At 56.2% G+C, this 13,862-nt stretch overlaps 2 protein-coding genes across 5 annotated transcripts; both read left to right on the top strand.

The window, feature by feature from the left end:
• The first annotated feature begins 20 nt into the window (after nt 1-20).
• Nucleotides 21-6,288, top strand: LOC143824399 (F-box only protein 6-like). Of its 2 annotated transcripts, none has more exons than XM_077311656.1 (6): nt 21-165; nt 758-1,177; nt 1,725-1,851; nt 2,415-2,510; nt 3,751-3,880; nt 3,990-6,288. In XM_077311656.1, the coding sequence occupies exons 1-6, from the start codon at nt 21-23 to the stop codon at nt 4,116-4,118; spliced, it is 1,047 nt and encodes a 348-aa protein (XP_077167771.1). In that variant the 3' UTR covers nt 4,119-6,288. The 2 variants fall into 2 exon arrangements, with proteins under 2 accessions (XP_077167771.1, XP_077167772.1); XM_077311657.1 differs by having other exon boundaries at nt 31-165; nt 649-1,177.
• Nucleotides 6,289-7,823: 1,535 nt separating this feature from the next.
• Nucleotides 7,824-13,776, top strand: LOC143824397 (F-box only protein 6-like). 3 transcript variants are annotated; one of them, XM_077311652.1, is made up of 6 exons: nt 7,824-7,956; nt 8,838-9,129; nt 10,578-10,704; nt 11,615-11,710; nt 12,116-12,251; nt 12,895-13,776. In XM_077311652.1, the coding sequence occupies exons 2-6, from the start codon at nt 8,871-8,873 to the stop codon at nt 13,039-13,041; spliced, it is 765 nt and encodes a 254-aa protein (XP_077167767.1). In that variant the 5' UTR covers nt 7,824-7,956; nt 8,838-8,870; the 3' UTR covers nt 13,042-13,776. The 3 variants fall into 3 exon arrangements, with proteins under 3 accessions (XP_077167767.1, XP_077167768.1, XP_077167769.1); XM_077311653.1 differs by lacking the exon at nt 7,824-7,956 and adding an exon at nt 8,079-8,213; XM_077311654.1 differs by lacking the exon at nt 7,824-7,956 and adding an exon at nt 8,462-8,672.
• Nucleotides 13,777-13,862: the final 86 nt, after the last annotated feature.

Raw genomic sequence — 13,862 nt, 5'->3', positions numbered from 1 at the left:
GCGAGCGGTGGCGTCATCGCATGCAAATGAGCCTCCGCCCCGCCCCGCCGAGGAGGAGCCTCGCCCCCGCTTGCCGCATCATCGCCGGCGCTGGGCCCGCCTGGCTGCTGCGGCTGGGAGCCGAGCGGGGCGGAGACCGCTTCCCCTCGCGCCTGGCAGCGGCCGGTAAGGCACGGCCGGGGGGGCTTCCTCGGGGCCGCAGGGGGCGGGCGCGGGGGGGCGCTCGGGACGGCAGACCCCTCGCGAAGGGCGCGCGCGGACGAATTGCCGTGGACAGTTAGCGGGGCGGTTCTTTCGAGTAGGCACAACAGCCCTGCAAGGCAGGCTTGCACGCGGGTTCCTGGGATCCCGCGGCTTGCAGGGAAATGGCTTTGATGCCGCCGCGAAGCCGCCTCCCTCGGGTGCCAAATGCAAATGCCCGGGGAGCCCAGTAAGTGCGGCGAGCAGTGGTCAAGGGCCTGCCAATCATCCCGCTGCCTCCGCGCTCATTGGCTGGGACGGGAGAGGGTGGGACGAGGTGGCTGTTCCCCGGGCAATTGGACCGTGCCGACTGGCTGGCCTCCGCATCAACACAGGCAGGGGGGAGCAGAGGGGTGGTCGAGGGGGCTGCGTGGCCCCTTCCCACGCCGGGATCCTCCTTATTTTTAGGAGAGAAAATGGACACCTGAAGAATCACTGGCCGAACGCGCCAGGACTGCTTGCAGCTAGAGAGCCTTTAATTGCCACCTGCTTACTTGGTGTTCTTCTCTCCCGGCAGCTGCTGGAACAAACCTGCCTCTCACCTGCCGCCAGGTAAATCTCCCTCTCCAAGCAAATCTACTCCCCCCCCCCCGGTGTTTTTTCCTGGCCTCCTGCATATGGCGCTCCGTGGGACCCGCTGCCCCCCGACTCCCCTGCTGCCGTAGCCTGCAAAGGAAGATGGTCGGCATCAGAGACTTGCCCAACGACATCCTCCTGGACTTGCTGTCCCGGGTGCCCGGCAGGGATCTGGTCCGCAGCTGCCGCCTGGTCTGCTTGCAGTGGCGCGAGTTGGTGGATCTGGCCACGCTGTGGAAACGCAAGTGCCTGCGAGAAGGCTTTGACCCCGAAAGGCCTGGCAGGAGCGTCCCGGACTGGAAAACCTTCTACTTCCTCTGCATCATGAAGAGGAATTTAATCCGCAACCCCTGCGGCGAAGGTTTGTCCCCAGATGTGGATTCTCGTGACATTTCAGGGCTCCAGGATAGTTATGGGGTGGGGGGATGTGCCGACATCCAGCAAGCGACCCCCCCGGGTGATTTTCAAGGCCAGCGCTGTGCAGAGGAGGCTTGCCGTTGCTGCCTCTGCTGGGTGATCTCCCATCCCATCCAAGGACTAACCAGGCCTGAGCCCGCCCAGCTTCCCAGATTGGGCTATCTAGTCTCCACTTTGCCACAACAAGTTGCTGGGTTACTTTGACCCAGTCGCTCTCTCCCCTGCCTCACAGGGTTGTTGTTGTAAGGATAAACGGTAGGAGCAGAGCATGATGTCAGCTGCTTTGGGGAGAAAAGTGGGGCATGCATGTCCAAATCAATCTGGGAGAAGAGATGATTGGCAGGCACAGTTTGGATGCAGCCAAGCCTCTTCCTCCTTCCTCCCAGCCCTTTGCTGCCAGTCATCCTGCCTGGCTCCGGCTGACCCCTCGCTGCTGTGATAAAAGCCCCCAGGCTCTTCCCTCCGTGAGTCTCCCCCTGGCTTTTCCCCAGATGGCTTCGGCTCCTGGGAAATCGAGGCCCACGAAGGAGACAAGTGGCGGGTCGAAGAGCTGCCCGGGGCTCGGCGAAGGGACTTTCCCCACCATCCCGTTCCGAAATATTTTGTCACGTCTCAAGGGTGAGACCGGTTGGCTTGCTCCGTCAGTTATCGGTTTTGTTTGTGAGAGGGATCGGATCAAGATCAACTGTTCCGCGTAAGACCCCACAGCCGTCTCCTGCAGGATCTGTAGGACTGACTTGGCTTTTCACTCGAGCCGAGACGGTCTGGGCGAATCTCCAAAATCACTTTCTTTCCCTCTGGGGCACAGAATGGCTGGGCGCTGCCTGGAACAAGGAGCTCAAGAGGAGCCTGGCTGGACCGGAACAGAGGTCCACTGAGGCCAGCATCCTGTTTCCGGCAGTGGAACACAAGACAGACCCAGGAGATTTTCATGCAAGGACCTAGGGGGGTCCACTGGGACCAAAGCACCTCTTTTCTCCCCGGGAACTGATCACTGCAGTATGCAGATGAGCTGGAATTCCAGGGGATACCACCAGGCTGGCATCCCTAGGAACAGAACCAGAGAGCTGCTGGAATAGGAATTTGGGAGCTCAGGAGGACCCTTCCTCCCCACAGGTCCCCCAGACATTCCAAACCTGGCTGTCGGGAGCCATTTCTAATTGCCCCCTTCTGCCCCCCAGGCCCTGCACAAAGCACCAGCTGATCACCTTGAGGAAGGAGGGCTACTGGGACGAGCTGATGGACGAGACCAAGCCGGACATCGTGGTGAAGGACTGGTGAGGAGGGGCAAGGGGAGGGGAGGGGAGGGCAGAACTGGGGAGGAAGATCTCAGGAGGCGGCAGTAGCTGAAAGGAGTGCCACGGGGACCGCAAGCCTCCTCCTGCTCCCCAGAGTGAACGGAGCCATTAGAAGAGCCTCAGGGGGCAGGGACGGATTGTTTGGTTTGTTCCTTGGAAACCTTTCCTCCAAGTCGGCCGCCTGACTTTGCAAGGGCTGGCTGCCTCTGCTTCTCTGGGGGTGGTCCTTTCCAGGGCTAGCACCCCTCCGGAAACATTCCCTGGGGTTTAAAGGGTCAGCCTGCTGCAATAACACACTCCCTCCCCCTCCCGTAAACATTCCAGACAGGCTGCCTTGTTGCTCTGTAACAGCTAATTTTTTTTTTAATTCAGTCCAGTGGCACTTCGAGATTAGCAAAATGACCTGTGGAAGAAAGCCGTTTTTGTTTGTCTTTAAGGGTTTTTTAAAAATTTTACAGAACAGATATGGAAAAAATGATGCAAAATTTGGAGGCAAAGATCTGGATTAACCCAGCAGAGGGGATCTGGCTGGCCTTTGGGGCAAAGCTGTAACTTTTCTCTGTTGACAAAGCTGTAACTTAATCCAGGGCTTGGATAGAGAATCTTGAAGGGACAAAGTACATTTCCCCAAAGTGCATGTTGCAAATCTGCATCTGGAGCTCCATTCTTGGCATGCTTGGGTCCTGTTCAAACTGGGACTGTGATGCTTGAGTAGATGTGTAGCCACGGGGGCTGTGGCTCAGCGGCATCGTCTCTGCTTGACACGCGAAAGGTCCCAGGTTCCATTCCTGACATCGCCAGTTTAAAAGGATCCAATTAGGAGGGGATGTGAAAGGCCTCTGCTGAGACCCTGGAAGGCCACTCCCAGTCAAGACTGACTCTGAGTCAGGGCTGGGCATAAGGTTTCAACTTCCCCCGGCCCCATTTTCAGGCCCCCAGAGGCTCCGCCTGCCTCCTTGGGGTTCTGTGTTGAAGGATTGCAGCTGGGTTTCCCCAGGGGAACAAAGAGGCCAGCTGAGGCCCTTGTCTTCTCATGCATTCCGGTCCTGACCCACGTGCCTGGGAGGGAGTTTGCAGCATGAAGCTCCCAGCACATCTCTGGCCCGGAGGAGGCGGAACACGGACTTCTCCCTCCGGGTGCCCCAGCGCCTCCCTCTTCCGTGGGCCGAGAGCCAGACGGCTCTGCCTTGACGCCTTCCGCCCTCCCCGCCCAATCTAGGTTCCATTGTGGCTGCCCCTGCCGGTACCAACTGCGGGTCAAGCTGCTCTCCGCCGACTTCAGAGTCCTGCAGGAGTTCCGCCCCAAGGACGTCATCGTGGAGCAGTGCTCAGACCGCGAGTGGCGGGAGGTAGGCGATGGGTTGAGCCGGGGGGGGGGGCTGGGGGGGCACCCGCTGGGCCCAGGAAGCGCTTCAGAGAGGGGCTGTTCTCTGTTCCCTGCCCCCCTCTCGCCTCTAGGTCACCTACACCTTTCACAAGTACCCGGCCGGCGTGCGCCACTTGCTCTTCAAACACGGAGGCCAGGGCTGGTACGGCGTGCGCATCACCAACAGCAGCGTCACCCTCAGACCGGAAACCGGAGAGTGACACGGATCGCTTTGGAGAAGTCCTGGCAAGGGGGGTGGGGGGGAGTCCGGAGTCCCTTGTGTGGTTTCTGGCCAGAGGTCCCCCCCTGTTAAATTTGCACACCGGTCCCAAATGGAGCTTCAGCCCCTCTCTGTGGCGGGATGCTTCTTCCTGCCATCCATACCTGAGCCTTGAATGCTGCTGGCTGATGGAATTGGGGGCTCCAGGGGGTATGGGCAGGGGTCAGCAGGCCAGGAGGATTTGGGAAGCTGCGTCCTCCGTAGAATTAGGGATGGGCAGGCGGCCAAGAGAACCTCCCTGCAGGGGGCAGAATAGGACTGGAGGCCTTAACCTTCCACCCCCCCCCCAGCAAGGATTGCCACCTTTTGCATCAGACTCCTATGGTGAACGATTGTATTTGCACTGCAGGCTGAAATTTAGCAGGGAAAAGTTTGACTTTTTGCACTTCAGCCGGGGGTTTTGCATGGCGACAGCCATAGCAAAGAGCAACATTCCTTTTTTTAAAAGAAAAAGGACTGCTTTGTCGCTTTTTTAAAATTTAAAAATACTTCCCCTGTAAATTGCAAGCATGGATGGCTGCTGTCCTGTACTCTCGCCTGCAGCAGACATGGCGATGTTGGGGGCTGTTGGGGGCTGCCCAGCAAGCACGTCTCCAGCACCTGCAGCGCCCCCCTGAGTACTGCCAGTCTTAAAATGTAAGAAGGGGGTGAAACTGAAGCCAGCCCCGCCCCTGCACCTGAGCAGCTGGAACAGAGGACTCTCAGCCCATCTGCCCTCTCCAAATGCCTTGCCGGAGGGGCGGGGAAGCCCGGCTCCTTCTGCAGTTGCTCAGAGGAAAACAAAGGCACCCCAGGACAGTCTCACCCCCATTTCGAGCCCTGCTTTTAAAGCAGCAGCCTACCTTCCAAGAGTGTTGTAGTGGCCAGATGAGCTCATGAACCTGTGGAACAGCAGGAGCGTAGATTTTGCAGGCCCAGAGGGCTGCCTTCCTACTGGTCCATAAATCCCCCCCCCCCAACACGGAAAGGAGGAAACCGGGACACTTCGGGACGCAGCCGAGGGAGACGGGGACGGCCCTTTCCTATGGCATGGTTCTTTTTTGTCCTTTGCGAAATAAAGCAAAATACTCTTCCACGGCTTGAGAGGCTGGGTGTGTTTGGGGACAGCTTGTTAGCAGGATGTAGGAGCAGCCTGGTTCCGCCCAGGCTGAGTATCCTGCCAAGGCCTGGGAACGACAGAGCAGATAATTGCCGTGGATCAAGGTGAGCAGAGTGTGTCTCTGAGCAAAACAAAACTTCATCAGGGCCAAAATAAGAGGGCGGGGCAGTGTGCAAGAGACAGTTCTGCAAAAGTTGGGCGAGGCCAAAGCTCAGGACGGGACTGTTTCCGAGAAGGAAAAGGAGGATGTAGAACCAGAGGGGGGGCAGAGACAAGAGGGAGTTGCTATTGTTGCAGAGACCTTGTTCGGAGAGCCCAGGCCTGCCTTCACGGTGCCTCTTGGGGAGTGGCATCTGTAATGAAGCCATACCATTTGGTTGGAACCCCTGCCAGGAACCCCACGGAAGGCCGAAAGACGCCACGCTACTCAATTCAGCCTCCTTTGCAACATTTTTATGCCACCTTGCAATCTAGTCAGGGTCCACAAGGCAGCTAACATGAAATCATTAAAACACCGAAACAATTAAAGCGCAGTTAAAATATCAAAATTCAATTAAGACTCCATGAACCGGAAGGAGGGCCAGCGAGTGTTCTTGGAGGGATGCCAAACAGAACCCAGAAATTACTTATTCTAGCCGCTACATGTGGATGGAATGAGCCGTGGATCGTCAGTCGTATAGTGAAAGGCCTCTGCACATGCCCAGAGGCACTCCCGCTCAGAGCAACCTTGCATGCTTCAGGCGTGCCAGCAGCAACTATTTAAAAACGGGCTTGGGGGCTAAACCGTTCAAATAAAGCGGAGGTGGGGGGGGGGAGTTTCATCTTCCTTTCTCCCCAGAATGCCTGAGTGGGGTCCTGGGCTTGGGCTGGGGAGAAGCTCCCGTATACTAATATGCCGTTCTCAGACACCCGCTAGACCACAACGCAGAACAAGCCGGCAAATGTTTAACTTTCTGAATGTAAATGATGCTAAGTGATGTTCAATAAATGACGTCATGTTTTTTTTTTATGAGACATTTCTCCTTGCTTGCACATAAGACTGTTCTTGCAGATCTCGGCGCTGGAAGAAGGGTTGGATTCCACTGCTTTTTGGAGCTCCCCGTTCTCTGTAAAACTGCACTTGGGAAGGAAACGGGGGGGGGGATTTAAAATTGCATCAAGGAGCCAGCATTCGTAGATCCCTGTAGAAGAGCCAAGGCCCTCGGTCCGGGACTGCAGTTCAAGGCCAATCCGCTCCCCGGCAGAAGAGGGGGGGCCTCTGTGATGCTTTCAAGTTGAGATTGAATCTGAAACCTCCTTCCTTTGATCCTGTGACTAAAGAGTGGCATTTGGCAAGGACACCCCATCCCCTGGCAGATGCAGGGCTGAAAGGGCAGCTGGCAGGGGATTCCCAAGCCGGAGGGAGGGGGCTGATCAGGGAGTACTGCAAGGGGGGGGTCTGCTGCATCAAAAAAACCCTTCCTCTCCCACCCTGGAGCGTGCACCCTAGTCGGTGCTCAATCCGTTTATGTTCTGCACCAGCCTTTGTGAACAGGGCAGGCAAATCCCACTGCTCAGATATCTGGATACAGAGTGACTTGCTGTGAGAGAATCAAGTGGGTGGCTGTACTGGCCTGAAGCGGCACAACCAAACAAAACCAGAGTCCAGCGGGGGCACCTGTGAGACCAACAGAGATTTCTTCAAGGCGTGAGCTTTCGAGCGCAGGCCCTCTTCCTCAGACTGTGCTTGCACTGGAAAGCTCAAGGCCTTGAATAAATCTTTGCTGGTCTCAAAGGTGCCTGGCTGGACTCTGGTTTTGTTTTGCTGCGAGAGAAGTCTGTGTACCACGTGGGTACTGTTTCGTCTGGCTAGAGGAGAAATGAAGCTTCCTGCAAGTTCTTTGCCCCGGCAAGGTAGAAAGTAGGCCTCTTTAAGGAACCGGAGAAAAAAAGGACGGGACCTACCTGAAACCACTACACTTACAAGGTTCGCTGAAATAGTTGTGCTTTTATAACTCATAAATGATAGTTTTATTCAGAGTAAGATGCCCTTTTACCTCAACCCCCCCCCCCCCACGTGGAGACCACTCTGCTGCATATCATTGAGCCGGCAGGCGCTGAGTTCAACCGCAAATCCGAAGGCCTTTGGAGACTGCAAAAAAGCAGGGGACATGAAAGAGAAAATGTTAGGGGGGGGGGAATAGCTGCGCAGAATAATTGCAGAAGAGCAAGTGCCCCTAGTTGCAGCTACAACTGCTTCCCTGCATGCCTACTGAGGAGTAGGCATGTTGCCTCCCCTGTGTTTACTCGTTATATACATCGCATGAGCGAAGGAGAGCCCTCTCTGCGGCCAGAGCTGGAACCCGATCCTTCTGCCGCGCCCGGGCAGGGGAAGCCCCGAGGCGCTGCCTGCCGCGGAAGGGTCTCTGGGTCCGGGACCTTCTGCACAGCAGCGCACAGGGCAGCAGCGGGGGCCGCGCAGGAAAGGCCGGCGAGGAGGCGGCGCGCATCCCGCCCGCTTGCCGCCTGCGCCTGGCTCCCGCGGAGGCGCGCCCGGAGCGGCCCCGCGACGTTGCCGGCGCGCTTTGCCCGCCTCCCCGCCCCGAAGGAGGCGGAGGCGGCGGCGGCGGCGGCAGCTGCGGGAGTCGGCGGAGGGGAGCGCTCGGCCGGGCTGCGCGGGGCGGAGGCGCGGCTGCAGCAGGTGCGTCCCGGGGAGGGGAGGGCTGGGCCGGGCCGGGGGCTCCAGGGGGTCGGGCAGGCCGGCCGAGGCCGCTGCAGGGCTGGGGAGCCGGACGCCGCCGCCGCCACGGGCCCGCTTCCGACGGCCGCCTCGACGTGGGTCCGGTCCGGTCCCGCCCCGAGTCGCAGAGGAAGCCGCGCTCCATTTTGCAAGCCGGGAGCGGCGGGGCGGGCAGGCAGGAGCCCGGGGCGCTTGCTCGCGAGTCGATGGGGCAGAAGGTGGGTCTGCGTCCCGGGGGGGGGGGGGTCGGCGGGCGGGCGGGCGGCCCCTCCGGCTTCAGCCGCCGCCCTTCCCAGAACCGGCCCGCCCTGCTGGGAACCGGCCCCGGGCGGCTGAGCCGCGCCCTCGGAGGGACTCCCTTCCTTTCGCTTTGGCCTCCCGCAGCCGGAAGGGCCCAGCCGGGCGAGAAGGAGCCGGGCCGGGCAGAATCCGCCTCTCTGGGCGGGGCTTGGGGCCGCTAGGCTGGTCTGCCTCGCAGGGTTGTCGGTCAGCCTCTCTTAACCCGCTACTAATCCCAGCATTTGAGCAGATAAGCGTTTAAAGAGTTGCAGCTCATTCTTTTAACCCTTTGTAGCCAAACAGGCAGCATAGCCAACCTGTGAAACGGGATATTGGATTAAACGGGCCACTGGTCTAATTTTGCAGCACTCTTCTAATGTTCCTAAGAGCCCTGCGAGGTAGGCTCATACGTCTAACTGATGACGATGAGAATGGCTTGGTCAGGGTTTGCCACGAGTTGCCTGTCAGGCAGTGATTTGTGTTGGGGTGCCACCTCCTCCCCACCCCCAAGGGTCCCCGGATTTCTCTGGGGGGCCTCAGCCTCTCCAAGCTCTTCCTTGCAGGCGTCTCAGGGCTCCGTGAAGGAAGGAGGGAGCATGGTCCACATCAACGACCTCCCCGAAGACATCCTTCTGGACCTCCTCTCCCTGGTGCCCGGCAGGGACCTGATCCGCAGCTGCCGGGTGGTTTGCTCACAGTGGCGGGACCTGGTGGATACCACCGCGCTGTGGAAGCGCAAGAGCCAGCAGGAGGGCTACCTTCCCAAGGGGCAGGACAGGAGCGTCCCGGACTGGAAGATTTTCTACTTCCTCTGCATCATGAAGAGGAACTTGATCAAAAATCATCTTGCTGAAGGTCAGTCCTTGAAAGAAGAGGGGGGGAAATGCTCTTCCCGGGTTTAAAGCAGATTCATCTGGGCCTCTTGTAGCCGGTCTAGAAACCACAGAGAGGAGTTTCCTCGGGACCCTTCCCCAACTTTGTGTAGACGGGGAAGGTGTCCCGGAAATCGAGGCTGGCGAATATCTCTTTTCATTTAACAAAACGTCCAGCGTTTTGCTCTTAAAGGCTGCACACCATCCCTGAATTTGTAAGCAGCCGTACTAGAAAGCAACAAATATATTTCCATAATCTTCCCCCTTTATGAGGAGCAAAAGTTTAATCCATCAAAATGTTTTGAATGGAGTCATCGGCCTTCTGCTGCAGCTGTTGTTGAACACGCAGATGGCTTCCCTGCCTGCGTCTGTTCCGAGAGGGAGAAAAACTGGATTGCCTGAAAATGCTGAGAGGGAAACCAATCTGGAGTGAACATAATTAAAAGGCAGCCAACGTGGCCTGTCTTTATATTATTATATATACGGGATCAACTGCACTCACTGTCTTCTCAAAGCATTGTGGGAACTGTAGTTTGTTGGGGGGATGCTGGGAATAGCTAAAGGACTTCAGTTCCCAGCCTCTGCGGGAGACACTGCAGTGTTGAAAGGAGAAAACAGAATTGTAGCAGTTTTTTTTTAATGAACCTGCTCTCTGTTCCTTTCTGGAATAGGATGTTTTGCAAAGTTTGAAGGCTGTTTTCTTGCAGGGGTTGAGAGTGTCATTCTGCATCTGTTTCTGCTGCTCTTGTCCTGTGAATATATTATGCACTTGAAAATAGAAATCTTAAGTCTCTGGGTTTTCCCCTGCTGTGTTTTCTTAAATCTTTGATGTATAGAATTCAGGCTTATTTTTAGATCCAGCTAATTAACATAGGATTGAAAGGAGACCTTCAGTTTCTTTTTGGTCACAGGGGTAGTTTTAGTGGGCAGCTGTTTTGGTTTGCAGCTGTATAGAACAAAGCTCCTTTTCCCAGATAGCGGAAGAAGAGTGCTTTGAGCTAGGGATGCCAGCCTCCAGGTGGGACCTGGGGATCCCCTGGAATTATAGTTCATCTCCAGACTAAAGAGATAAGTTCCCTGGGAGAAGATGGCCGTTTGGGAGGGGGGACTCCCTAGCATTATAATCCTATGAGGTCGCTTCCTGTCCTAAATGCCACCCACTCCTGAAGTCTCCAGGTATTTTCGAACCCAGAACTGGCAACTTTATTCTTGACAATTCTACCCTGAATATCTGGTTGATCTCTTGAGATGCCGCAGGGGTCAAAACTGTTGAGTCATGCTCAGTTGCTCACCTGCCTTCCATTTTAAGGGAATGGAGGCTTTGCCCCCAAATTCTCCAGTGCTGGGAGTGGTTCCTGCTACCCCCGCCCACCAGCCCAATAAGCCCCCCCCCCGAGTCCTCCCCCTTCTACTTAACCTTCTTTCCCACAGACGGTTTTAAGCACTGGGATCTCGACTCAAACCAAGGAGATGAGTGGAAGATCGAAGATCAGCCTGGAGATCATGGGAGAGAGTTTCCCCACCCACACGTTCGGAAATACTTTGTCACATCTTTCGGGTGAGATCTTGGGTTGTGGATTTCTTGAGCAGCTTGTTTCCGTGCAGTGACAACCAGCAGTCAGAACTGCCAGGTGTCACTCAAAATACATTTCTGACCACCAGACATTTTAGTAAGAATAACACAACAGAATTTTGGGTGCTGTTTAGGGCTGTACGCTTTGGCTGCCGTAGCACACAACCCTAGCTCTAATAGGTGGTGGGTTTTGGTTTGGTTTTTTGTGGGACCAGTGACGGCTATAAAATAAAGTTGTTATTATTAGTTGGTGCTAAAGGTTTTTTAACAGGGTGGTGTTTCCCTAGAGTTGCCAACTCTGGATTGGGGAATTTCTGAAGATCTAGGGGCAGGGGTAGTCAAACTGCGGCCTTCCAGATGTCCATGGACTACAATTCCCAGGAGCCCCCTGCCAGCGTTCGCTGGCAGGGGGCTCGTGGGAATTGTAGTCCATGGACATCTGGAGGGCCACAGTTTGACTACCCCTGATCTAGGCGTTGGAGCCTGTGCAGGAGGAATCTGCCAGACCATAGAGTCTGCCCTCTGAAGCGGCCATCTCGTCCTTGTAGTCTGGAGGTGAATGGCAACTCCAGGAGATCCCCAGGCCCTTCCACACAGTCTCCCAGTGGTCCCTCATTAGAGTGGGAAGCCCTCCTGTGCCAGGGCCCTCCAGTCAGTGGGTGTTCAGAGGCGCACTGCCCCTAAACGTGGAAGCTCTACCATCCACAGGAATCCTCCTGCTCACCATTTCCCCAGGAAGGACAATGCAAGGGACCCTCTTCCAGCTCCTGACAGCTGCTGAGTAAATAGTCCCCTTAAATGGTTATGAAGGGGGAACAAGAGCCCTCCTTTCTGCTCCCAAGTCATGCAGACTCCCTCTTGCCTTTCATCTGAGTGGCCCTTCTCCATCTCTCAGGCTCTGCACAAAGAACCAGCTCATCGACTTGAAGAAGGAGGGCTACTGGGCTGAGCTGATGGACAAGGCCAAGCCGGACATCGTGGTGAAGGACTGGTGAGGGGGCCTGAGGGTAGCTTCTGTTGGCGGTCCTCCCACTTGGGGTGGCCCATCGGGCACCGGCCCAAGCCTTGGACTTCTTTGTGGTGGCAAGGGATCCCGAAAGAAGTGAGGGGGGGGGCTTCTTGGAAAACTTCCAGAGGCACCACTGGATCTACCTGCTAGCCAGGCATTTGGGGGGAGATCCGAAGGGCTGACAGCTTTTGGGGGGGGGGGGGCTCTGTGCCTTGCTCTTTAATCTTTGGTTTCAGCTGGGGATACGTTCACTCTTATTGTTAGCTGCCTCAAGACCTGAGAAAAGGGGGGGACAGGGCTGTTTTAAGAAAGGAACAAAGTTCAGTTGCAGCAAAGTTTAATTCACCAGCTCCATCGTTGACGCTTTCCTCCTTCGCCCCAACCCAGGTACGCTGCCAGGTACGACTGTGGCTGCCAGTACAACCTGAACGTGAAGCTGCTGTCGGCCGACTACATCGTCTTGGAGGAATTTGACCCCGAAAGCGTGATAATAGAGCAATGGAGCGATGCAGAGTGGCAGGAGGTGAGGAAAGCGTAATGGGCCACTCGACCCCCTTCCGAGTTGGGCTTTGAGGCTCCGGGTTCAGTTCCTGTCACTTGTGTGTTTTACCCTGCAGGTCACTTGGAGGCCCCAGGGACTCCTTTCTGAAAAGCATTTAAGCGTGATTTAAAGTGGGGCGCTTGGGCTGGTCCCCCAAGCGATAGAGCCAGCCACCTGAGGACAGGGAGGAGATTTTGCCGTGCCTGGGAGGTTGGGCAGGAGTTGGGAAATTGTGTCTGTGTGAATTAATCAAAACGGAGATGGCCACCCCTGTTCTTCAGCCCAGCGGGATGCTAATGGCAGGAAGAAGTCCAGGGGGGTGTATTTGCCTAGAACAGGGGTGAATAAACCTGTGGGCCTCCAGAGGTCCATGGACTACAATTCCCATGAGCCCACGGCTCACGGGAATTGTAGTCCATGGACCTCTGGAGGCCCACAGTTTACCCACCCCTGGCCTAGAAGCTTATGGCATCCTGCAGGAGCTTTGAGAGGAGAAATATGTAAATTGTTCTCACCCCCCACCCCACCCCCTAACTCCTCATGATCTCCCGGCCTATCAAAGACCAAGTGGGCTAGAACCAAGCTGGCGAAATGCAACGCGTCTCCCCTTCCTTCCTCTTTTCAGATGACGCACACTTTTCACAACTACCCTCCTGGCGTCCGCTACATCTATTTCAAGCACGGGGGCAAAGACACGCAGTTCTGGGCCGGCTGGTACGGCGTCCGCGTAACCAACAGCAGCATCACCATCGGCCCCGATGTGGCCTCGTGAGGAGCGGAAGAGACCTCATCCTGCTGGGGGGGGGGGAGGGAGGGGGGTAGTTCTGCATCAAGCCCCCCCCAGGCAGCACTTCTGGTGCAACTGGTGGGCGAAGCCTTCCTCCCCCCCCCCTTTCTATTTGCACCCTGGCTGCCTTTGCAGTCTCAGGCATCCTCTGCCTTCTTCGGAGTTGCTAGCTCGAGACCCCAGGACCAGCTGGCTCTTAAAGCCGACGACAGATGCTTGACTGTTGGGCTCACAGAGCAGATCTCAGCCCTGAGGGAGGAAGGGAGCAAAAGGACAGAAACGTCCGAGAGAGGGAGAGAGTTTTACTGTAGTCGGCGCTCCCTTCCAAGATGGCTGGCAGACAAAACCGCTGGGAGGAGCTGTCTCTTGTCTTAGCTGCAAGAAGCCAGTCTCCTGTTAAGAGCGCCCTTGGGGGCAGGGAACAGAGGGAGGAAACAACTCAGTTTTCAAGAGAGTGTTTGGAGATTCCTGTTAATTCTCCCCTCTGTTCAGCCCAGAGGACAATGCCTCCTCTTTATTTCCCACCTACCAGGGTGGCCACGACCTTTCTTCTTGTTGTTCTTTTGGACAAGGAGCAAAGTTCAGCATATTTAAAAAATATATATACTTGCCTCCTGCCTGCTCTCTCTTTTGAGACGTGGAGGAGGATTTGCCTTTCTGCTGCATTTTGAACCCATGTCCAAATAAATGCCTGATCTTGGAGGCCCTTTGGCTTGCAAAGCAGACCTCGATCCAAGTGTGCCTTGTTACTCCAACGTAAACATGTGCGATAAGAGTTGTTGACCCATTTCTCACCCGCAGCCCCT

The sequence above is a fragment of the Paroedura picta genome, chromosome 15, assembly GCF_049243985.1.
Source record: "Paroedura picta isolate Pp20150507F chromosome 15, Ppicta_v3.0, whole genome shotgun sequence".
In the NCBI taxonomy this organism is placed as follows: domain Eukaryota; kingdom Metazoa; phylum Chordata; class Lepidosauria; order Squamata; family Gekkonidae; genus Paroedura; species Paroedura picta.
Note: the sequence above shows the minus strand (reverse complement) of the source record. Positions and strands in the feature narration are given on the sequence as shown.